Raw genomic sequence first — 25475 nt, 5'->3', positions numbered from 1 at the left:
CCAATGATGTCCGCCTTCCGTTGCATCGTACACCGGTAGAACGTTGTCGGTGTTGACGATACAAAAGTCTCCATTGTTCAAGGGTGGCAAGAGGTCGTAACTCGTGCAGCCCACGAACCCTCCGACACCATTCAATCTTCCTTTGATATCGGCACTGCTGAGAGGATAGTCCATTCTTGATCATAGCCTGAAAATATTTGGCACGTGATCACATGGAGCGTCCGCTCAGGATATCCTTGATGATACGAGTGATCCTGCTTTTGTCCTTCAGCACCTGTTGAATGAATGATGCATCGTCCACCATCACCTTTTGTGCTCTGATCATGAAATGCTCGGGATGGATCAATTTTGCTTCTGTTGTTCTACCATAGGTGGAAGTCATATCGTTGAGATCTTGAAACTTGAGCTGTGATCCCGGTATAGCTATCACAAGGGTGGTTAGTTCCTGAATCTTTCGTTCTGATCGAAGGAACCCATCGACGTGTTTGTTGATTCCCATGGCACCTGCTATGGCTGCAAACGGGTACCTGGACATGTAGATGCGATTCGTCTCGTTGACCAGAGTAGTGTAGTCGTTCATCGTCTGCGTCTTCAGGGCATCCGCAGCCGCTTCCACCCGACTCCTGAACCTCAGTCGATCTTCATCGTAGAGTTGCAGCAGTTGTGATCGGCTTGTGAAATAGTTGCTCTTCAAAAAGGTTACCGGTATATTTGTATGCCGGAGGAAACTGTCCAGGATTTGCAGGATCCATCGATCAAATTCATGATCTTGTAGTAGATTGAAAGGCACCGATGTTAAAGGTGCCTTTCTCTTCTTCCTGACATCTGAAACGGAATCGCGAACTTGATCGGTAGTGGAATCATAGTTGAGTATGTTGGATGCAATCACATTTCTCACAGACGGGTAACTGATGTGATCGGGATTGTTTTTGAAGTGGGTGTCATATAGACGCTTTACTCGCGGATCGGCTTGCAGTTCCAACAGGGTGGAGGTGCTCAAACTGTGATCTGGTACTTGGGAAAGAACTTTCTTAACGCTTTTCAAGTATGCATTGTAGTTATTACCTCCTTTTTGCCGCATGAGTGGTGGTATACCGAGAACTTCCCACGAATTTGCTCTCTTCTTAATGATGTGTTGAGGATGTTTCGTCATAAACTGCAAGGTTTGCAACCTTTTACGCTTGGGTATCGAGAAGGATCCCTTTCTGAGTCCCACTCTTTGTATACTACTCGGTAGCCCATTTGAGAATTTCACCGTAAGATGCTCCATTCTTATTCATGATTGGAATTTTTTTCAATGTTGCGGCTAACTTTTCGGCTAACTTTTCGGCTAACTTTTCGGCTAACTTTTCGGCTAACTTTTCGGCTAACTTTTCGGCTAACTTTTCGGCTAACTTTTCGGCTAACTTTTCAGCTAACTTTTCGGTTAACTCTTCGACTAATATCGTACACACACACACACACACACACATCAACGAGGTTTTTATTCAAAAGTCACCTTTAATGCAGTGTCTTCGCAATACGTGTAGTACTGATTAGAAGAGCAATCAATGGTTAGGATAGGTCTGCGACACACCGCCAATAACTTCTCATACAATCTAAAGATAATGGATGACTTCGTGCACAGACCACCAAACAGAGTATTGAGATAACGCTTGATATTGCTTTTATCAGTGAAGCGAAATAGATACATAAAGTTTGCATTGATCTTCATGTCCTTAATGTTATCAAAGCTCTGAGAGAGAAAGAACACGTTCAACTTATGATGATGACTGTACATGGTGAAGAACTTGTAGAGACACTCTCTTTGACTGCCGTGCTTCAAACCCATCACTCTGATGTCATCAATGATCACATAGGTGTTAGGCTGGAGATCCATGTCTTCGATACACTCGGGCATGGTGCTGTAATGCTTGAAGGATTTGAGGCTTGGGAGACGATACTGATCGGCCGGCGTGTTGGAGATGACAACTATACGCTCAGGTTGCACACGTTTCAGGAGCTTGATGAGAAAGTAGGATTTACCCATGTTGCTCTGTCCCAGAAACAATACGTTTTGACCCCAGGATTTCAGAGCAGGAATGATTTCCGTGAACCAATCCTTAGACTCGAACTGAAGACCAGGAATGTGCAGCCCGTGTCGAGCAGTGGCCGTGGTCGGAACATCGTCGTTCCTTACGGGACTAGTCTTTTTCTTCCTCCCGATTTCCTGTCCAAGGAGCGAGATAAAGTCCATGATCAGATGTTGTAGGATGGACCGATGTGAGCGGAACTCATAGAAGACGGTCCTGCACTGTTAATGTTCTGTCGAATTTTTTGAGCAAATGGAGTTTCAGGACGGGTTAGGGATCTACGAGGTGCAGACAGGAACGATGAAGCTTCGTCGAGGGCACGATGTCCTAGTTTTTTGAACAATACCCTTCCTTGTTTCTTTATTCCTCGTGCCCTGCGGCCTTTGGAGCGAACATGACGAGCTGGCTTCTTGGTTTTTCGAGATGCTCGTTGACGAATCTTCTTCGGTGCATGCCGACGACGACGACTTTTAGTGCGCTTCATGACACCTGCTGAGCTTCCCTTCCTTACTCCTCTGCCGAATATTTTATCCATTACGTTGTCACCCAGTGATGCCATGGTACCCATGGCCAAGGGAGCAGCCAGGTTCGTCAGGAGTGGTATGGCCTTGGCGGCTAATCCTGGTGGAATGGCTAGACCTCCTCGGTGCATGGCAGGGTTGTAAGCTGTTTTCATTTGCGTTTCCACAATGTCTCCGGACTCTCCTCTCCCCAAAAGCATGGGAAGAAGTGTCATTCCTGCCATGGCAGCCAGGGGTCCAAGTCCACCGCGTTGCATTGCATCTTGTTTTGTCGTGGGTTCCGCCATCTGCTTTTCCATCTCATCCGGTCCAGCACCGATTAGGTTTTTCCAGAAGCTCTTTTTCCAGAAGAATCCACCGTGTTGTCGACTCGATGTTTTCAAATCACCACCGTAGACACGATGTCTGGTCTCCAGGTCACCACCTTCCATGATGCCCTTTTACTACTAGGTCGGAATTAATTCATACAACTTCGGCTTTGATACCTTCATCTTTGCTCATGGTGTACAAGTACTTGTCCATGCAGAGAAGGTTGACTTTGATCGAGGCACCATTTTCGCTAGGTCTCCTCACGGGGGCGTTTGTCACGTCGGTAAATTGATAGTCGATGGACAGATTTCCTCTCGATCTTGGATTGTCTGTGGTCCGATCCAGATTCAAGTTGATAGGCACCATAAAGTAGTGATTGCAGTAATCTGCAGCGGTGATGGGGATTTGCGTTCCATACGTCTTGCCGAAAAAGTCTTGAACCAGATTGTAGCCACGCAGGTAGGAGGATTTGTTGTAATCGTAGAAGTATTGCCCTTCAGTATTACGACTCACATCCCACTGGAACTTGAGCGGGTTGTCAAAGAGCGTCTGGTCATTGACAGTGACACGAAGTTGACTGAGATTTGCATGAATCATGGCCAGTCTGTTCGAAGAATGCGATGCTTCACCTCCAGCCAATGCTGGCTGTGTACCATGAGTCAAATCTGTGAAGAACAGGATCATCCTGCGTGGAATGTCCGCATTGTGAAGCAGTTCCAGTGTACCAGCATCATCTGAAATGCTCTTTTGTATGAGACGAGGGCACCACGTGTGGAAATAGAGTTGTTTGGGAAGGCGTACACGATCGGTGAGATTGGGTTCCATGCGATAGGTAGTGTACACAAAGTCCAATTGGAGTAGATCGATCTCAATATCACCGACGCTCAGAGCACTGTTGGCACCACCGCCTTGATCGCTAAGCATGATGTATCTGGAAAGCTCGGATTGTGGCAGATCAAAGCGAAGCTTCACCTGTGTACCCGGGGGTAACCAAGCATCGTCCTGATTGAAAAACGGTAGGAAGGGTCTCAGCTTGTACTGAAACCGTCCAACAGCTGCACGAAGTGCATTTTCCTGAACCGTGTTGGAGAAGCCTTCGTTGGTGACAAGCTCGACGGTGGGTGCACGCCTGAGTGTGAAATCATCGACGAAATCCGGTGCTTGTGCTGCATTAGCGTTTGCAGCGTTTGTTTCGAAGGCATAGCCATGCTTACGCTTCACACCAAGTTGATAGGGCGATAAATCCACACCTCTCAATGCTCTTTGCGGATCCAGTTTCTGTAGACCGTAGAGATCCGAGTCCACGTACTGAAGGCGTTCGCTGCTGCTTTCCATTAGACTGAGGATATGCTGAACCATTTGCATGTCGGCAACTTTACTCGATTGCGTGACCTCTGTTCCGTTGATCTCCACTCGAATGTTCTTGAACCACGAAAAGGCTGGTGACGTGGTGCACACCCATCGCGTGTAGTCTCCAGGCTGGTTATTGAGATTGTTTTTGACACTATAGCGCATTTTCACGATGAAATAGCTCTCCCCCAGAGCAATGAAATTCGGCGACGAGATGTCTAGTTCATTGTTCAGGGATGGTGGTGATCGATCTGCTGTGGAAAAGAGTCGTACTCCGCGTCTACCCTCAAGCAACGAGAGTTTCTTCTCCGTCCTGTCGAGGATGTTCTTCTGAACGATCTTCGTGTTGGTCAGGAGTCCCGTGAAGGACTCCGGAGCTTGTGGTGAGTATATCTCCTGTGCCATTCTTGCGAGTCACATTATAATAGGGGTGAATTTTTTTCAAAGATCCAATATCCAGTGTCTTGCGAAAGTCGTTCATCATCGATATCAATCGTTGATGCTCCTCGTTAGTGAGCTTCCCATCTTCCAGAGTAATGCCCAATTCCAACATGAACGAGTCTTCAGCTCTCTCCATCTGCTGCAGTTGTTCAATACACTTGACAAGCTGACGTTTGGTGTCGAGAACGTGTTTACCAATGCATGCCATGATCACACCGATAATCGTGCTACTGATGGCGATGATTCGAATGCGATGTTCTCCAGATACAACACCACTCCCTTGAAGGATATTGAGAATGGTTTGAATGAGTATGAGAAAGGACAAGATTGCAGTGTTGTAAATCACGTACTTCTCCCGGCAACGCACCTTTTCGCTCTCCAATTTCTTTCGTTTTGCTATATCCTCCACCATGTCACGCACGTGACGGACACGAACATCTGGAAGATCCATCTAAGTAGTTGTGTTGGTGATCCGAAGATCAAGGTAGACGGGATATCCGGAAGTAATGTGTTCACCGGTGTTGAATTTCAACCAGAACGAAATGCTAGTCACGTTTTCGTGTGGAATCAGCAGTCGTTTGTCTTCTTTCCCGAACACGTAGTTATTCAAACCGTTGAGGGTTTGAATAAGAAAAGTCTTCAGCACCCTCGAATCAGTATTGTCTTCGTACTCCACAGCAGGTCCAATGAGGTCGGTGTAGAGCAGGACAAGTCTTCTGCCTTTCGTCAGATCCACAGCGAACGGGAACGTGTGAGATCCCTCGATCGTGTATGGCTTGAGAATAGTGCCCACACCCAGCACCAATGCGGGTGAGTCCTTCTTCAACAAGCACCGTTTATTCCTGGGTACCGAGACACTTATGCGGCTGGTGTGACGAGAGTAGGAAAACACAATGTCTCCGTGTCCTGCTCGTTTCAGAGTGGCATTGATAATAGACACCAAATCGTCTACATCGCTGTATGTTCCCGTCTTGATGGAAAGTCTATCCTCTTCTTCTTCTTCTTCTACACCATGTACCACATAGAGTTTGTTCGTTGCCTCGTCTATGTTCTCAAAGTGTACTTCAAACTGAGCCGATTCAACATGCAGGACTTTATCACGCGTATCGAGCTCCTTCACATTTAGAGTAAAGTTCGGTTTGTGCAATCCCCTGCTCACGCCCGACGTGTTGTTCGCCACTGTCAATATCACAGACATTCTGGTGTTGTGATGACACTCACTATAGATAGGTTTTATTTTTCATTTTCATCTCAAGAATGTAGTGTAGCATGTGTGCTATATATTATGTACAATCAAAGTAGCACTTTCATATATCGTAGTGTGCCATGAGTTCTGTGTGGATGCGCTGGACTGTGTGAGAAGATAAACTCTCTGCAAAGTGCAAATGACAGAACAACTTTGATGAAGTGCCGTTGAAGAATTGAGTACCACCAATGCTATAATTGCAATCTTCGATTCCATTGGTCCTGGAAAATGGGACAGTGTCTAAGTTGGAATGTATCAAAATGGAGTTTACGTATAGAGTGAATAGGCCTTCTGAATTCCGAGCGTAACTTATGACACACTTTGTACCCAAGAGATTCGTCATACTCGACACAGGTTTATCCAAAGCCGCCGATAATTGGCTGACTACAGACGAAACGGGTATGTTGAATGATGAATGGCCGGGACGCGTGAAGTAGTTGCCGCTTATGTGGGTGGCAGTGAACAACACGTACAAACTATCCAAGCTGAAATTTCCGACAGTATCGATATCGAATGCCTTCAATGCCATGTTTCTAGGGTCAGGTGCGTCCACTTGAATTACTTGGAACATTGCAAAAGACATGTTGTCGTGAAACAGATTGACGAATCGTTCTCTAATGGAAACTTGGCTGGGTTGTGTAATGTTGAGGTAGAAGTGATCGTCTCGGAACATGTCGATGCTGTTCACGTTGATTCTCTTGTCCTTCATGTCAACGAGATTTATCCCTCTGTATCTGTTTCTGCTCACCCTGGTGACGGATTCAAATCTGCTAGGATGAGAGTATATGTAGAGGTAGGCGTTTCTCCGAATGAGAGGTAGTAGATGAAACGGATCGGATAGGTTCTGATTTGATTGCGGACCAATGGGGCCTCTGGTTCCTTGAGGACCTATGGGGCCGATGATTCCTTGGAGACCCACGGGACCTCTGTTTCCTGGAGGACCGGTTGGACCGATGGTTCCTTGGGGACCCATGGGACCTGTGGTTCCTTGATCACCTTGCACACCACGTTCACCTTGTGGGCCGTCTTGTCCATCTTCTCCTCTAGGTCCAATCTCACCTTCAGGCCCGACCAATCCACGTTCTCCACGTGGTCCAACTTCACCTCTGGGACCTTCTGGACCAGGTATTCCTTGATCACCTTTTTGACCGCGTTCACCGCCTTGCCCATCAGCTCCTCTAGGTCCAGTCTCACCTTCAGGACCGGTCAATCCACGTTCTCCACGTGGACCAGCTTCACCTCTTGATCCATGAAGCCGACCAAACGCCTTCCATTTCGAGCTGAATTTCTTGTACACGATGAGCGTGGTTGCATCGAGATAGAAGTCACCATTTCTCCCTACAGAGTTCAGTGGCATGCCACCTCCGCTAAGCCATCCCAATCCCCGATCACCACGAGGTCCTTTCATCTTGCGCACAGTGTCCATACCAGTTTGCAATCTCGATGATGCTTGTTGGATTTCATTCTTGACCCAACCGGCAGGGACAGCACAGGTCAAAGAACTATCATCGTACGCCAAATTACAGATGGAATGCTCGTTCATGTTGAGGTTAGCATCCATGGACACGGATCCATCTGTTTTCACGTGCAGCTCATCAGCTGCTATGGCTTGATCTGTGTAGCGCGTAGATCTGTTTTCCACATCTTCCACTTTGCTCTCATCGGCTTTCACCTCTTTCAGTTTCTCCACATCATGAACCAAGGTGTTTTCGGTGTCATCGTTCCCCACAACTGATTGTATTTCGGTAATATCATTCCGCATGCTTTGCATGTGCTTGAGGGAAGTCTCCTCCCCATCACTCCTATGGAAATGCGTAGCCCAGTACGCCATCTTCACACACACACACACACACACACACACACACACACTGTTCTAATTATGATAGGAAATATTTTCTTTCTCAAATAAATCATTATGATACTCATGTGTGCTAGTGGTAATCTAATGAAGCGATGATATGTTAGCAAGAGAGAGAGAGAGAGAGAGAGAGAGAGAGAGAGAGTGAGAGAGCATGAAAAAAAAAAAAAAAAAAAAAAAAGGGTTAGGATATAAAGTCTTTCTGATCAATCAATGTGGTAAGATAGACTAAGCATTTAGCAGATTCAAGTCCAGTGAATTGTCCGGTAGGGTGTCAGGGAGAGACGCTGCCGCCGCCACCGTTGTGTCAAACGCAATGTCAGCAGTCACGTTGTCAGCAGTGCTCCACTTCTTGAGGAATGCAATCACCAGTCGAGTCAATTCAGCCTCGGGAAGGTCTTGCACGGTGTCGTGATCCCTTTCACAAAGCCGTGAGTCTACAAACATCAGGGGGATTGCCGAAAGCCATGCCTTGAATTCGCACTTCTCCCTGTTGAAAGATATAGTGGAAGGATGCAGATAGAGCTGACACTCTTCGTTCATCGGGAAGTTGGGCACACCCTTGGTTGGCTTGAGATACAAAGCAGTCACACTCTTCCCTTGGTACATTGCAGGGAAGATGTTACTCCGTATCCTGTTGATATGTGGAGATCTCACGGCACGTCTCAAAGGTGTTGAGGTCTTCAGGAAGAATTGAATGAGATCGTCTTGTGAAGCCTGGACGTACAGCTTAAGTTGACCAAAGCGTCCTTCACATACCGTGCCATTGACAAGCATGCCCGGTAAATCACCGCGCGTATAGTAGAAATCGGTGCCAGGAGCAACATGATAGTCGTGGGCGGTCTTGCTGTACATTGCTTGAACACACTCTGCTGCCCCATCCGTAATAATGGTGGCGACACCTGGTAGTATGGTAGGACGAGGAGTTGGCATCTTGATCTTAGGCAGAGGCTCCAGATTCGGATTACGGCTAGCACGTCGCTTGTAGAGACCGGGTTTCTTTATCGTCTTGATAGCGAACGGGTCAACCCAAACAGTCCACAACATCTTCACCAGCAACAACAGCATCAGTGGCCATCATGATATCAGTCACGAGAGATCCAGTGAGATCCAGAGGGAGAGAGAGAGAGAGAGAAGGCTTGAGCAACGAAACAACAAAGGCAGTTGTGAGTGAATGGAGGACTGTGCTTGCACATATATACCCTTTTGACCGCCGCCGAGTTTGAAATAACATCCTATGGGAGGTGACGACCTTGGAGAACACGGTGAAATTGTTCAAGAATCAACCAATCAGAGGACACGGTGAGCAGATGATAAGATTTAACCAATCACAGCACGACTTGCACTTGACCTGTCGGAACATGTCTCGGTCATGACTGAACGTGTCTCGACCATGTCTCAGAACAGGTTCCCGAGAGTGTAAATCTCCAACGCATTGCTAACATTGATGACGTACTGCAGTCTTGGTAAATTGATAGAGTATGTTGGCAAGATCAGGTGGGAGAGAGGTCACGTGATCTACTAAATATTCCAGACTGTAGTCATGCCAACAATAGGCATCTATTAGAAGATGCATCATGGACAGGTCTGCAGGTGACATCAAGGACAAATTAACTTTCAGAGTGTTCAGCTGTCTAGCGGACAGAGGACCCTTGATGTGTTCCATGAGATGTAGAAGAAACATCAGTGGAAAACATGATGGAAGAGGTTGTGTAATGCGGCTGCTTCTCAACCATGATACATTACTGCGCGGTAAAGAAGAACGCAGTGTGCGCACTGCATCATGATCCTCATGAAGTATACACGATAATGCTATTGCATAGTTCATGCTTTTATAGCTGCTGGACTTCTTCATTGCTTGCAGTGCCTCTTGAACAGGGTGAAACTGTGCATGCGGTAAAGTGAAGTCGATCTTGTTGAGAAAATGTACAAGATGACGATTCACACCTTGAATGCGATCGGAATCCGTGTAGGTCTTTATGCTAGTACAACGCTCTCTCCACTTTACCTCGGGCATGTAAATGTCAGCCATTACCAATCCACACTGAGAACAAACTCTATGACCAGCATGCTCAACTTGTTCTTCACGATGATAACACACTTCTTCACTTTCCTCTATCTCCTTCTTCTTCTTCTTCTTCTTTTCCTCCAGCGCACATTGCTTCTTTGAACGAACATAAGCATACAGGATCTCAAATTCAGAATCCATTTTCACTGCACCACAACAACTTGAAACTGACTGGATCATCATTCAAGAACACACCTTTTATACTTACATAATCATGACACCATATTACCTTATTGTTTAGGGTAGAGCATAACACCCCAATACATATTTTCAATAATACCCCCTTTTTTTTGAGGTAGGGGCACCCCCTGGCACATATTTTTATCCGCAAAAAAACCGGGCCAAAAATAATTTTCACCGCAAAAATGGGGTACTATTAGTACCCCATTTTTCAATAATACCCCATTTTTTGGGACCCGGGCGCCCCCTGGCCCAGAACCCGCTCGTCGCTTCCTACTTGTGTGTATGTGTGTGTGTGTGTGCGTGTGTGTGTGTGTGTTGTGTGTGTGTGTGTGTATGTGTGCGTGTGTGCGTGGATGTGTAATAATATGATAAGTCTCGTTATAAGACTTTTTTATGTCCCAACTTGCCATAGATTATGTACAAACGAGGGATGACCTGTACACAGTATTGAACTGTTGAAGGACATAGTCATCACAGTGTAGAGTTTTAAATACATTTCGTTTCATGCAGGTTTTCACTACTGATGGAAACTTCATTACCATGTTCGGATCAAAGGGACGGTCAGATGGTCAGTTCAAGGACCCGCGGTTCATTGCCGAGGATAGGCATGGACACGTCCTGGTCACTGATAGAATCAACCACCGTGTTCAAGTAAGCTGATTAGTGATTAGTTTGTCTTACCCTTTGCTTCTAGCACTACTTCTGCTGCCAAGACACATCATACCCTGTGGCAAGAGTGTGAAGCTGTAATTGCAATGCCTTTGGCCATTTTAGATTGAGAAGTCTCACCATGTGTTAGACTGGGAAGATGAAAACCTTCTACTGAGGTGGATTGATGACACTCGAGCCATTACTGAGAGAAATACATTCATTTGCAATGTGGATATTGTGACAATTAGAAACAGGAAACCAGTGATATACGGTTTCTTTTGGGCCAGGTCGAACACTTTCTCATCGCCCTTCATACATATCCAGGGGGTTTTAGTGAACAAAAAGCAGCGAAATGAAAGCAATCTCTGGCGGAAAGCGAAGAACATCTTCAGCCAATCAGCAAATCCTGGACTGTGTGCACAATGAACCCTGTTGCATCTGCACGAATAGACCACATAGCTGCAGTAGCTGTGGACCACGTGATGTGAGCTATGCCATCAGGGACCGTGTCTATAAAATCATTACTTGAGCTCGAGTAGAGTGAAGAAGATTTTTTTGAAGACTACCACTTAAATATATATAGCTCTCCTCTGCAATCCAGACCAGCACCAGATACGCACATTTATAAAAAAACACTCCATTTCCAGGACGACAAACACCTCGTGAACACCAGATAGCATTGTAAGTCAGTATTGCTCCAGGAAGGTGAGAATAGGCATTGAGGAGTCTCGATCCTTCACAACGCTGTCAACTCCAAACCAGCTAGTCAATAACTTGTACTTGGAATATCAGTAAAAACAGTGGTAGCAACGTCGGCAATTATAATGCAAGAAAATTGGTTGTAAGCCCAGCACAGCCTTGTAACTACATCATTATTAATGTTACTATTCCGTAAAAAGTGACATACATGTCACAGGTTGTACGGGTGCAAAACAAGATTAAATCGTATTCTTACATGACACGTGACCGTATCCTAGGAATTGTCTAATCACCACCTTTTCCGCCGCGGGGCATGATTCAGCCATCATGCCCGCTGCCCTTGGCAACACTGACGTCACTTCAGGTATGATTGACAAACATGCCCTTGGTCAAGTGGCAACGCGATGTAGCCAATAATGTGACAAGGCGCGGCTTTGGAAGAAAGAAGTGGAAGTGCATGTAAAAAAGGAATGTCGCTTGTCTTCGAAGCTTCTTAACTCTTGTTACTTCGTGTGTTCTGGCTGTGACTAGTGCAGAGTGACTTTTCGACGAACTGTGCTAGTCTTTGGCTTGTTTCAATGTTTGAGTAGGCTCCGTTCCATCCGTGCGCATGGGTCAAGTAAGAAATCCAATCATACACGGTCTGTCGGGCTTGCTGGCTGAATCATGCCCTCGCTCACAGGGCTGAATCATGCCATCAAGCCCTCCAGACCGTGAATGATTATAATTTTCATTTTGAAAGGATCGGGAGAACTTCAAAGTCAAAAGATCAGTCGGGGAAGTAAGTTCCCTGGAAAGAGAGAAAAATGCCGGGCCCACCAAGACTCGAACCCAGGGCCAACTTGCTTGTCATGAGCAAATCTTATTTGAATGATTTTTTGTTGGGAGTTTGCCATTGAATTTTAAGCGGAACTGTCACGTAAAGATTCTTAGTCTTGTCTTGTAAGGATTAAAAACTGTGCTGTATGCAAGGTTGCAGTGCTGCACATGTGACTCTGAAAGGAAAGACGATGGGGAGTGTAATCGAACTATGACTTTCTCTTGTATGACTCTGGCTTGTGTAGTTGACATTACTTCTTACCTCTTGTTGCCTGTCATGTGATTCATGTGCGTGATTCATCCTGTGGTTGCGGCTTTCTTGTACGCATGCGTGTATGCTGTTATAATAGTAGTGTCATGTTTCATGTATGCTGTGCAGCTGTTTGCGCTTGCTGTGGTACGCATGCATGCTCCAGTTCCTTTCTGATACACGCTGCTCTTGGCTCTTTTTACAGTAGTTCTGGTGTGTTCCGATGGCGATGGTTTTGTGAACAAAGTTCTCTCTCTTGTTGTACTGTGGTATGTATTAGCACAAACAATAACCTTCCAGTTAGTATAATTACTTGTCCAGACCTGTGTGGTGTTTTGGCCGTGGTATGCCTGAGACCGGTTGTGGGGGTAATTTTCTAACAGCGTGGTGCCGAAACCCGGGAATTGTTTGTGCGTAGACGTCAGTTTTAGTGTATGCCTCGTCGTCGTCGTACGAGACAGAGAGCGAGACAAGGAGAGGTTGAGGCCTTGCCTGTATCGGACAGTGAAGCAGTTGGCGTTGCTTCTGAACCTGAAGCCATGTCTGGCCTGAAGCTGGACGGCTTGACGAAGTCCTTCGGTTGGAAGGCAGGTGACAGCTTTGATGACTTTTGGTTGAAGTACTCTGTGCTGTTGGAGGTGAACGGTTGGGACACGGCTGATAAGCGCATGCAGAGACTTCCTCTGTTTTTGGAAGGAGATGCGCTGCTCGTGTTTAGTAGAATGGAGGCTGCGGATAAGAAGGACGAGGATAAGGTGTCCGCTTTGCTGCAAAAGTCGTTCGGCGTGACAGGAAGTGATGCGTACGAAAAATTTACGTCCCGCCGGTTCCTTTCTGATGAAAGTCCTGACGCGTACGTGTCTGATTTGCAGCGGCTGCTGGCTGCATCAGGTCACAAGCTGACAGGTGATGACGATTCTGTCGTTATTGGGCAGTTGCTGGCTGGTCTCCCTTTTGATTTTGCCAAGGAGATCCGCCTGTCAAGTGCTGGGAAAGACTTACGTGTGTCCGACTGTGTGGAGAAGTTGAGAGCACTGCGCAAGATTGTGTCAGCAAGGCCAGGTATTGCTGGTGCAGTGGTGTCTGGCCCTTCCGGTGGGAAGAAGTCCCATATTGTCTGTCATAAGTGTGGTGAACCTGGGCATATACGGAAACATTGCCCGGAAGGACGTGGTGGCGGAAACAGTGCTGTGAAGAGCAGTGGAGGCAGCGGTGGTGGCCAGCAGAAGTCATCAGGGCCACGAAATGTTACATGTTTCTTCTGTGAGCAACCGGGTCATTATCAACAGGACTGTGAGCTCAAAAAGCAATGGCTCCGAGACCAGAATAGAGGCAAAGGCGTGGCCGGAGCGGCTGTGGAGATCGCCGATCCATGTCTCCTAGCTACAGTAACTACCACGCGACCTGGTTTGCCTCGTGTGTTTGTAGACGTGGCTGTACCTGACAGGGATGTGTGGAGGCGCGTGCAAGCCATCATCGATACTGGCTCCTGTCGCACGCTCATTAGCGAAGCACTTGTTGACAGTTTGGGTGTCCCTGTTACTGAGAGTCTGGGCAAAGGAATTGTTGCCTTGGACGGAGAGCAGCTGACTACACGTGGCGTGGTGGAACTGCAGTTCAAGCGTGACGATGGTCCTGTGTCAATTCCTGAGTCAACTATGTCCGCTGTTGTGCTTCCTGACCTGAACGTTGTGTCGGCTGACGTGCTGATCGGCTCAGACTTCGTGACAATGTGTGGGGGTCTGCATATGGAATATGATGACGGAAGGCTAGCTGGTGTGGTGATCGGCCCGGCCCAGGAGAAGTCGGGTAAACGCGCACCTGACGTTGTCGGAGCCGTACCTACACCGACTAAGCTCCCTCGGCATGTGCAAGTCACAGAGGACGCCGACACAGGCAATGTCGTGCTTACCACCAGTGATGGCACGGTGTGCTGGAACGCTGAAGAGCGACACTGGGAGATATCGTGGAAGTGGTCAAGCAAAAATGAGCCTGAGGGTTTCATTGGCTCCGGTGTGGCTCAGTATTCGCGGAGCGGTCTGTCGGAATCGCAAGAGAATACCTTCTGTGATGAAGTAGACGGATGGATTGAGAAGGGGTGGCTCATACCTCATGATCCAGCGGTCCACGGAGAACCGGCTGCAGTACTTCCCCTGCTAGCAGTCAAACAAGAGCACAAGTTGACGACGCCTGTGAGACCGTGTTTGGACTACACTGCTTTGAACAAAGAGCTGGTATCCAACCCTGGTGCTGAAGCACCTGCGTGCCAAGAGAAGCTGCGGCAGTGGCGCGGTGAAGGAGATCCCGATTCATATGCTCTGATTGATATACGGAAGGCATATTTGCAAGTCCGTGTGTGCCCTGACCTATGGCGCTACCAGGTGGTGAAGTGGAAAGGTCAGACGTATGTCCTAACAAGAATGGGCTTTGGTCTGTCAGTAGCACCTAAGCTGATGGATTTGATTGTTCGGTACTCAACTCGCCAGTTTCCGGCTGTCGACAACTATATCGACGATCTATATGTACCCAAGGAGCAGACGGATGCCGTCGTCAAGCAGCTGGCAGAGTATGGACTCCCGACCAAGCCGGCGGAAGACCCGGCGACCGCGCGCGTTCTTGGCCTGCAGTTGAGCAAGGATGACAGCGGTGAGGTCAAGTGGGCTAGGCGAGATGGGCCCCGAACCGCGTTGCCGGACGTGTTGACACGTCGTGCAGTGTACAAGTGGTGTGGAGCATTGGTGGGCCACTACCCAGTTGCGAGCTGACTTCGAGTGCACTGTAGCTGGTTGAAGCGTCTAACTAGCCTTCTCGGCTTGAAGTATGACGATCCGTTGCCTGACCAGCTCAAGAGGTTTTGCATTGATTTAGTCCAGCGCCTCAGCAGCGATGACCCAGTCAGCGGTGTGTGGCAAGGTCCCGGAAGTGCAGAGGAACCATGCAAAGTCTGGTGCGATGCTTCTGATATCGCGTATGGCGCGGCCTTGGAGTTCAATGGCTGTATCATCGAGGATTGCAGTTGGCTGAGAAAGATGGACGACAAGCGCCACATCAACTTGTCTGAACTGGATGCAGCTGCTGAGGGGCTCAACCTCGCAGTCCAGTGGGGTGCGCGGCGAATCCAGCTGATGACCGACTCCAAAACCGTTGCTAGTTGGATCCAACAGCTTCTGACCGACTCCAAGCGCGTGAAGACCAGTGGGTTGCATAGCGTGCTTATCCAAGAGGTTTTGCATTGATTTAGCCCAGCGCCTCAGCAGCGATGACCCAGTCGGCGGTGTGTGGCAAGGTCCCGGAAGTGCAGAGGAACCATGCAAAGTCTGGTGCGATGCTTCTGATATCGCGTATGGCGCGGCCTAGGAGTTCAATGGCTGTATCATCGAGGATTGCAGTTGGCTGAGAAAGATGGACGACAAGCGCCACATCAACTTGTCTGAACTGGATGCAGCTGCTGAGGGGCTCAACCTCGCAGTCCAGTGGGGTGCGCGGCGAATCCAGCTGATGACCGACTCCAAAACCGTTGCTAGTTGGATCCAACAGCTTCTGACCGACTCCAAGCGCGTGAAGACCAGTGGGTTGCATAGCGTGCTTATCCAACGTCGTCTGCAGGTTATCGAAGAGACCGTGGCACAATTGGGTCTGGAAGTGGAAGTCATCTGGGTTCCGACAGCTGACAACAAGGCCGACCGGCTAACTCGCGTTCCTCAGAAGTGGACGCACTATGCTAAGACCCTGCTGAAGGATGATGTAGCTGCCATGGCCCTGACGGTGATTGGACCTGTGACTTTGGAGCAAGTCAGTGTTGCGCAACAGCAGTGCGCTGATGTCCGTCAAGCCATTGCCCAAGTGGAGAAGGGAGAGCCTGTGACGGTGGAGTGTTTCAAGAAGATCGGCGGACAGCTACTGGTTGACAAAGGCATGTTGTAGCGGAGTGTGAAGCTGCCTGTGGAAGGTGGCGTTGCTGTGCCAGTGATACCAGAGTCGCTACAAGGTCAGCTGGTCAGTGCTGTGCACGCCAACTCTGGTCATGCCAACTGGCAGACTATGCATGACATGCTGAGAGCTGAGTGCTATTTCCCGTCGATGTCGACAGCTTGCCAAGATCATGTGCGCCGATGCCAGGCCTGTGTCTGAGCAAGCACGAAGCGAGGTCCTGTTGGAGAGCCTGTTCGCCCGGACATCCCAGGAAAGCCTTGGAGTGAGATAGTCATTGACACCTTGGAGCTCGGTATCGATCGCTCAGGGCGGTATCACTGTGTGTTAGTCGTTGTCGACGCTTTTACGAAGTGGGCAGATGCTATACCGCTACCTCGTCATGATGCCAAGTCAGTCGCTGAAGCTGTGACCAAGGTTTGCCTGCAGTTTGGCACGCCTGAAGTCGTGATGATGGATAACGGAACGGAGTTTGCGAATGCTGTTGTTAGTTCGCTGTTTCGCGTCTTTGGAACTAAGGTGCGCACTGGAGCAGCTTGCCACCCGCAGTCACAGGGATCAGCAGAGCGGATGAACCGTACGCTCTTGACGATGATACGGAAGGTGCTTGACAGGTCATCTGATTGGAAGGACGACCTAGAAGTGCTGCTGTTTTACTACCGTACGCGGCCACACTCTGCCACCGGTATTAGCCCTATGGAAGCCATGTTTGGCTGGTTGCCACGTCATCTCATTGTGGAGAAGGATGCTGCGGCTGAGTCTCTAAGTGCAAGGGTGACCAAGCTTGCGAACAGGGCTAGCCAGATACGCGACTTGGTGGAAGAGGAGCTGTCACGGCCTGACGCATGCAGCCCCGAGGCCGAGAACCCGTACAGCCGTGGAGACCGTGTGATGATGCTACGCCCACAGCGCCAGCAGAAGAGGCTCCCGCCATACGAGGATGGATGGGTCGTCACTGAGACTGTGACCCCTGTCACCGTGAGAATTCAGAGAGATGCAGGAGGCTTGCTGCAAATGAAGACGGTCAACGTGTCACTTATCAAGCCTGATGTCTCGGACCCGACAGATGGTGTGAGTGCCGATGATACAACAGAAGACCAGCCAGTAGAGTCTGAGGAAGTAATGCGTCTTCGACCCCGTGATGGCCTGAATGCCCCGGCTAGGTTCCGCCAGTAATGCCAACTGGTGGGAACGTGTAATCGAACTATGACTTTCTCTTGTATGACTCTGTCTTGTGTAGTTGACATTACTTCTTACCTCTTGTTGCCTCTCATGTGATTCATGTGCGTGATTCATCCTGTGGTTGCGGCTTTCTTGTACGCATGCGTGTATGCTGTTATAATAGTAGTGTCATGTTTCATGTATGCTGTGCAGCTGTTTGCGCTTGCTGTGGTACGCATGCATGCTCCAGTTCCTTTCTGATACACGCTGCTCTTGGCTCTTTTTACAGTAGTTCTGGTGTGTTCCGATGGCGATGGTTTTGTGAACAAAGTTCTCTCTCTTGTTGTACTGTGGTATGTATTAGCACAAACAATAACCTTCCAGTTAGTATAATTACTTGTCCAGACCTGTGTGGTGTTTTGGCCGTGGTATGCCTGAGACCGGTTGTGGGGGTAATTTTCTAACAGGAGCTTGTCACCGGCGTCTTTAGCAGGTTCATCGTTATCACAAGACTTACCTTCACCTACAGTAGTTGCGGTTCTTCTTGGTTTGGGTTGGTTTTGTGATCGTGGACCGAAAGGTGACATGGTGCTGCTTTCGCCTTTTAAAAATTAACTGATGGCGCTGTTTTCGCTCATTTTTGTAATGTTCCCCCACATGAAATGGACCAAGACCTTTTACTTACATGCCAAAAAGATCCTTGTGGAAGAAGTCAAAAAGATGGTAGCTGTTCAAATAACTACTTAGCTACACATGGGTCTTTACCTTTTGGCATTCTCCTTTTGCACAACATATCCATCTTATCCACTCACCCTCACCGTTAGGCACTGCATCTGCCGCTAGGGTTTACCAGGTGTAAGCGGCCGTCGTGAGTTCCCTTCGGGAACGGACACGATAATTTACTTCTGTTTACCCATGTGCGCAGTTCTGGTGTCCAAGTTCACAAAGCATAAGTGCACCGGACATCGGAACAGCTACAGTGTAGGTCGATTGACCAGCACACGATTTGGACTACGTTTTGATGATGAATGAGTGGAGATCTAGTTTGGCGTTACAGTACACGGTACTTTGCGACAACTGTGGGCACCTTCATTTCAAATCATGAAAACTGTCACCCAAGGGAAGTAATGGCGTTGACAGTTCCTCCATTCCAAGTTCATAGTGAGATGGTTACTCTAGTATACTAGTTCTCGGATAACCTCAATCTGTGGACAGCATTCTCTGTGGTCCTTTGTGGACTCGTCAGCGCAGCAAAGGGAAAATGTGGCCGAACCTGATACATGAAGCAATGAAAAAATATTTTCCAAAGCCAGATTTAAATAAGGCCCAAAAGCACGTTACCAGAGTGCTCAAACTGACACGTCAGTGAGCTGTGCATAACGCAGGCAAACAGCAAAGGCACTATCCCGCACGAAATTGCACACCTACACATGTACTACAGTTCTGGACATGGAAACCCAGTGGATTGACCTGGGCCGGTGTCCTCAGTGCGTACAGAACGTTGTGTACAACAGTCATGTTGATCTGATGTGACCAGTGCACTGCAGTGACCAGTGCACTGCAGTGACCAGTGCACTGCAGTGACCAGACAGTGCACTGCAGTGACCAGTGCACTGCAGTGACCAGTGGACTGCAGTGACCAGTGCACTGCAGTGACCAGTGCACTGCAGTGACCAGTGCACTGCAGTGACCAGTGCACTGCAGTCACCAGTGCACTGCAGTCACCAGTGCACTGCAGTCACCAGTGCACTGCAGTCACCAGTGCACTGCAGTCACCAGTGCACTGCAGTCACCAGTGCACTGCAGTGACCAGTGCACTGCAGTGACCAGTGCACTGCAGTGACCAGTGCACTGCAGTGACCAGTGCACTGCAGTGACCAGTGCACTGCAGTGACCAGTGCACTGCAGTGCACTGGTCACTGCATTGACCAGAGTACTGCAGTGCACTGCAGGGACCAGTGCACTGCAGTGCACTGCAGTGACCGTGCACTGCAGTGACCAGTGCACTGCAGTGACCAGTGCACTGCAGTGACCAGTGCACTGCAGTGACCAGTGCACTGCAGTGACCAGACAGTGCACTGCAGTGACCAGTGCACTGCAGTCACCAGTCCACTGCAGTCACCAGTGCACTGCAGTGACCAGTGCACTGCAGTGACCAGTGCACTGCAGTGACCAGTGCACTGGTCACTGCAGTGACCAGAGCACTGCAGTGCACTGGTCACTGCAGTGCACTGGTCACTGCAGTGAACTGGTCCCTAGTGCACTGCAGTGACCAGTGCACTGCAGTGACCAGTGCACTGCAGTGACCAGTGCACTGCAGTGACCAGTGCACTGCAGTGACCAGTGCACTGCAGTGACCAGTGCACTGCAGTGACCAGTGCACTGCAGTGACCAGTGCACTGCAGTGACCAGTGCACTGCAGTGACCAGTGCACTGCAGTGACCAGTGCACTGCAGTGACCAGTGCACTGCAGTGACCAGTGCACTGCAGTGACCAGTGCACTGCAGTGACCAGTGCACTGCAGTGACCAGTGCAGCACCAGTGCACTGCAGTGACCAGTGCACTGCAGTGACCAGTGCACTGCAGTGACCAGTGCAGCACCAGTGCACTGCAGTGACCAGACAGTGCACTGCAGTGACCAGTGCACTGCAGTGACCAGTGCACTGCAGTGACCATTGCACTGCAGTGACCAGTGCACTGCAGGGACCAGTGCACTGCAGTGACCAGTGCACTGCAGTGACCAGTGCACTGCAGTGACCAGTGCACTGCAGTGACCAGTGCACTGCAGTGACCAGTGCACTGCAGTGACCAGTGCAGCACCAGTGCACTGCAGTGACCAGACAGTGCACTGCAGTGACCAGTGCACTGCAGTGACCAGTGCACTGCAGTGACCAGTGCACTGCAGTGACCAGTGCACTGCAGTGCACTGGTCACTGCAGTGACCAGAGCACTGCAGTGCACTGGTCACTGCAGTGCACTGCAGGGACCAGTGCACTGCAGTGACCAGTGCACTGCAGTGACCAGTGCACTGCAGTGACCAGTGCACTGCAGTGCACTGGTCACTGCAGTGACCAGAGCACTGCAGTGCACTGGTCACTGCAGCGCACTGCAGGGACCAGTGCACTGCAGTGACCAGTGCACTGCAGTGACCAGTGCACTGCAGTGACCAGTGTACTGCAGTGACCAGTGCACTGCAGTGACCAGTGTACTGCAGTGACCAGTGCAGTGCAGTGACCAGTGCACTGCACTGCATATACATCAACATGTACATGTACATGTAATGCATGTGTGTACTGCTTATCCACGGCTGAATGGCCAGCGCCCTAGGGCCGCTAGATGTGTGACCGGATTTTCATGTCCAAGATCGTATGACAGTACAAGAGCAGGAGCAAAATGCCGAATATTACGGTGTGTTGGGCTCACCAGAGTCTAAGGCGCACCTGCCTTTTCGGGTCCACCATCTGTATTTGTATTGCCATCTGCTGTATAAGCCACCCGCCCATCAGATTTCGAATGTTTTGGCAACAATGGTTAAAAGGTTGAGAAACATGACCGAAGTTCTACAAAGGTTGTCTACCTTGCCGTTCGCTCAGAACTGGCAGCATGTACAATAAGAAGCTTTGCACCAGTACAATGATGGGCTGCAGTACATGAAGAGTAGCTGAACAACACCATGCATGCAGTATATTCATAGAGTGCTGTAGCGTTGGTAGTCATTCCTAGCATTCCCAGTCTTAGCCGCAGGTGTGATTTTGCAGTTTTTGTATGCATTTCAAAGTGCGGAACACCCCAGAAAATCCGGTACTCAATCTGCGGGCAGAATTGTTTTGTCCGGTGGCTTGTTTTACATGAGAATTTTCTACCCGGGTTGAAAGTCCGTACATGGGAAAATAAGTGGGTGTTCACAAGACAGTTGACTCGCGTCAAATACTGATATGCCGTCAAAAAGTCCACTTCTAGAGTCCTACATAAAAAGAAAATATTAAATTCGACGGGTTCGCGTACCGGGCAGGTCAATAACAAGGAGTCATACAACTCCAAGGTCAAGAACCACCTTTCCGCTTCCGTGGGACACCACCACCCCATGATCAGGCGTCAGATACGGCTCCTAAACGGTGGGGGAGGATAGATGAGATCCACCAACCAGAGGTCAAAGGCCTAAATCCCATTTGCCACATCCATGTTTAACTCATGCCAGGCCACGAGTTCCCAATTAACTGTGGGTCGCAGCACGATTGGAAAAAATCCTTCCACTTCCAAACAGGACTTGAACCTGGTACAGTACCTCTCGTTTCTCAATCATGGCATGAGACCAATCCACTGTGCCTGTCTGAGTCCTACAATGTCACGTGAAAGCATTCGCGCAAAATGTTCCTGTGCAGTGCTGTTCAAACTTGGCGCAAGATACGCACAGAAGTACGGTAGTAAGATTTCTCAATGTCAACCCCCCCCCCCTGGGCCCGAGGGGATGGTTGAAATCCACCCCGTTTGAAATTTCAACCCGGATCAAGCGCCATGCAGCATGTTAACGCTACAGTCAATCTATGGTCAGGGTGGGTTGAAATTTGACCCTGGCTGAAACGCCTCATGTAAACACAGCTTAGTGGACTCGCCAGCGCAGCACAGAAAAAAGAGGCTAAACCGTATACTTTGGTAAATAATGTTCTGAATGTTTTAGGCCTGCAAGAAAATAAAAGATCGCTCAAAAACACACACACACACACATACGGTCTCCGAACTGCAATTAAAAAAAAATTAAAAAATTCGGCCCTGGGTATCATCAAGATTGAATCTAAAATTGCAAGAAAGTTTACTGATAAAATCTGTCTCATTGTGTGTATACCGTATTTTCATGTATAAGCCGCATTTCCAACGCTCAAAATACACCCAAAAATGTGGGTTGCAGCTTATACAGCTGTATTCCGATGATCGGTAATAAATAAATAGGGTTGATGTTTGCATTTTGTGGGAAACAATTGGGGTTGCGGCTTATACTCCAGTGTGACTTAGGCTGTTTTACATGAGGCGTTTCAACCCGGGTTGAGTTCAACCCGGGTCAGATTTCAACCCGCCATGTACACGAAATGAATGGCGCGTTTACATGACGCATTGCGCTTGACCCGGGTTGAAATTTCGCCCCGGGTTGATTTCAACCCTCCCCCAAGCTAGGGGAGGGTTGAAATCAACCCGGGTCAAGAAAAGCGTACAAACGTACTTCTGTGCGTATCTCGCGCCAGGTTTGAACAGCACTGCACAATGCACATGCAAATTTCGCGCGAACAGATTCACGAGACTATACGGAACCGTTGAAGTGAACTTTTGGCGGCATATCAGTATTTGACCCGGGTCAACTGTCTTCATGTAAACGCTCACCTATTTTGTCTATCGTACAGACGAACTCGACCCGGGTTGAAATTTCTCATGTAAACATAGCCCAATACCCCAGAAAATACGGTATGTGTGTGAGTGTGCATGAGTGCATGTGTGTGTGTGGTGCGTGTTTTTATGTGTGTATGTGTGTGTGGGGCGGGGGTTGGCGCTGGTTCGCGTTCTTGTGTACCACACCCGATTCTGCTCACGACTTGACCACTGTTGGTCCCTTCGGGACCTTCTATAATCTCTGCAAGGGCATATTCTATTCTATTGTAATGTATGTGTACTTCTGAAGTATATGACTGTGTATGTATGTGGTGGGTGTTTGTGTGTGTTTGTGTGTATGTGTGTATGTGTCTATGTGTATATGTGTATGTGTGTACATGTATTTGTAAATGTGTGAATGTGTGTATGCCGGTATGTGTGTGTGTGCGTGTGTGTGTATACCGGTGCGTGTGTGTATGTGTTGTTTGTATACCGGTGTGTGTGTTATGTGTATGCCGGTATGTGTGTGCTTTCATTGTGCTACCCTGTTAGGTGTTCACTTCTGACACGTTCTCTCACGTGGCTACCTTCGGTTCAAGCAGTTGTCTTTCTAAGCCGGTCGGCATTGCAGTATCACCCAGTGGTACTGTGTATGTTAGTAACATGGACAAACACTGTATCACAATGTTCTAACTTTTGTGCTGGAGCATCTTGTTTCTTGTTCTACACTAATGTTTCTCACTGCTGTGAAACATGAACAGGACCAGTATTAGCAGTTTTGTTTGCTCAGGCTTTACTATAGTATTTCAGTTTTGGTTGTGTGACACATCGAGTATGCATAACCTTGCCAGTAGCTAACATGTATTGTGCAGGCGAACAGTAGATCCAGCCAAGTCATGACCGACTGGAGCAGTTCCAACATGCCTGATTAAGATGATGAACTGATGAACATTACCAATTACTGTTTATCATACTTGCATGATTGAATGTGTGCTTGCATATGTGTGTATGTGTGTGTGTGTGTGCACTTGTGTGTGTGTGTTTGTGTGTGTGTGTGTTTGTGTGTATGTGTGTATGTGTGTATGTATGTGTGTGTGTGTGTGTTTGTGTGTGTGTATGTGTGTGTATGTGTGTATGTTTGTATATGCGTGTGTGTATGCATGCATTTGCTTATGAACTCCTGCACTGAGTTGTATATCTACATGGTACTTGGATCACTCTCATTGTTACAATCCTATTCTCGATGTGCAGAGGATGATTCTATTGATTGTGTTGGCTGGGTGCTCTTTTCCTTTCTCTGAAAATATATTGCATTTCAGCGAAATGTCTCGCTGCTTAGTATCGCAATACATCATAAAGTTTTTTTATTTCACTTTTGGATACAATGAAGAATGTGCTCATTGTCCGAGGTACTGTTTTCTTTCTATCATGGTTTGTGATGTTTTCTGTTAGTATCTTCATTTTAGAAATGTTTCAAACCTTTATAACTGCTGCATACTGTTGTTTGATCTGAAGAGATGCAGTATTGATAGTTGTCTGATGATTGCCTATGGAGTATGGCCATGAAACTCTTTGTTATAACGATAATGTGTGGTGCTCTGTGTTGCATGACCAGTCTTAGCTATAACCAACAATGCTACAGCCGTGTGAAGGGCACTTAGAGTAATAGCAGGGAGCAGTAAGAACAGAACAGAGCAATGACAAAAGACACCAGTTGCCAGAACAGAAGCGTAAAGAACAGACTGAATAACGGAAGCCTGAAATGCCAGCAAGGAGCCAAACCCAATCCACGCATGACGTCACATGCACATGCGTGGGGCACACATAGAACACACGAGTACTTGAATGCGGTACACGTGACTCTGTGTGATTTTGTGTTGTTTTTTTGTTTTGTTTTTTTTACTATGTTCACATACCCAACTCATAAATAATACAGAAGACAATGGTACTGAGACAAGGACAAACGTGACAACTACTGAGAAGGGGCTGCACCGAGGTGCAGCAGTGATGGTGGGGCATTGATGGCTCTGCCGACCTGAGGTTTCGGCATCACGGCCAGAAACACGCACCAAAAACAAAAGATCTAGCTGTAAGGGTCAGCAAAAATAAAAAGAAAGCAAGGGCAAGCAACAGCTAGTACTAGTGTGCAGCGCATTCGTAGCAATGGGAGTCGTTGACGAGGCATTAGAATGTAGGTGGGTCGACAGGCAGAATGTCCGTGGACCATCGCCAATCCTGTCGGCGGAGGTATTCGTTGACGTTGCACTTAAACTTTTGAAGATTTTTGCGATTTGGGGCGGAGTCTAGAAAAGCTGGCGGCAGGGAATTCCACAGCTGGATTGCACAATGTGGGAAGCTGCGGAGAATGGTGTCTGGTGCTTGACGCTGTAGCGGATTTCGTAGCTGGTAACTGTGGCCGGCGGCCATGCGGAGATCGTTTCGAGTGCGAGTGGCGTCACGGGGCTCAAGCCTTGGTGGGAGGACTGCTAGCAATTGAGTCGGACCGGTGATGAAATGCAGTTTGTAAGTGTATGTTAATGCAGCAACGTATCGCCGTAG

The 25475-nt window shown here is 48.3% G+C and overlaps 1 protein-coding gene across 2 annotated transcripts in view; it reads left to right on the top strand.

The window, feature by feature from the left end:
* LOC135811195 (RING finger protein nhl-1-like) overlaps positions 1 to 24503 on the top strand; it is a 209821-nt gene extending 185318 nt beyond the window's left edge. For both annotated transcript variants that reach the window (XM_065324389.1, XM_065324388.1), the window contains 2 exons: positions 10559 to 10699; positions 23469 to 24503. In XM_065324389.1, the coding sequence (XP_065180461.1) occupies positions 10559 to 10699; positions 23469 to 23609 (282 nt within the window). In that variant the 3' untranslated portion in view covers positions 23610 to 24503. The remainder of the gene's footprint in view (positions 1 to 10558; positions 10700 to 23468) is intronic.
* The last annotated feature ends 972 nt before the right edge of the window (positions 24504 to 25475 follow it).

The sequence above is a fragment of the Sycon ciliatum genome, chromosome 3 (genome assembly GCF_964019385.1).
Source record: "Sycon ciliatum chromosome 3, ocSycCili1.1, whole genome shotgun sequence".
Taxonomy (NCBI): domain Eukaryota; kingdom Metazoa; phylum Porifera; class Calcarea; order Leucosolenida; family Sycettidae; genus Sycon; species Sycon ciliatum.
This window is presented reverse-complemented; position numbering and strand designations above follow the sequence as displayed.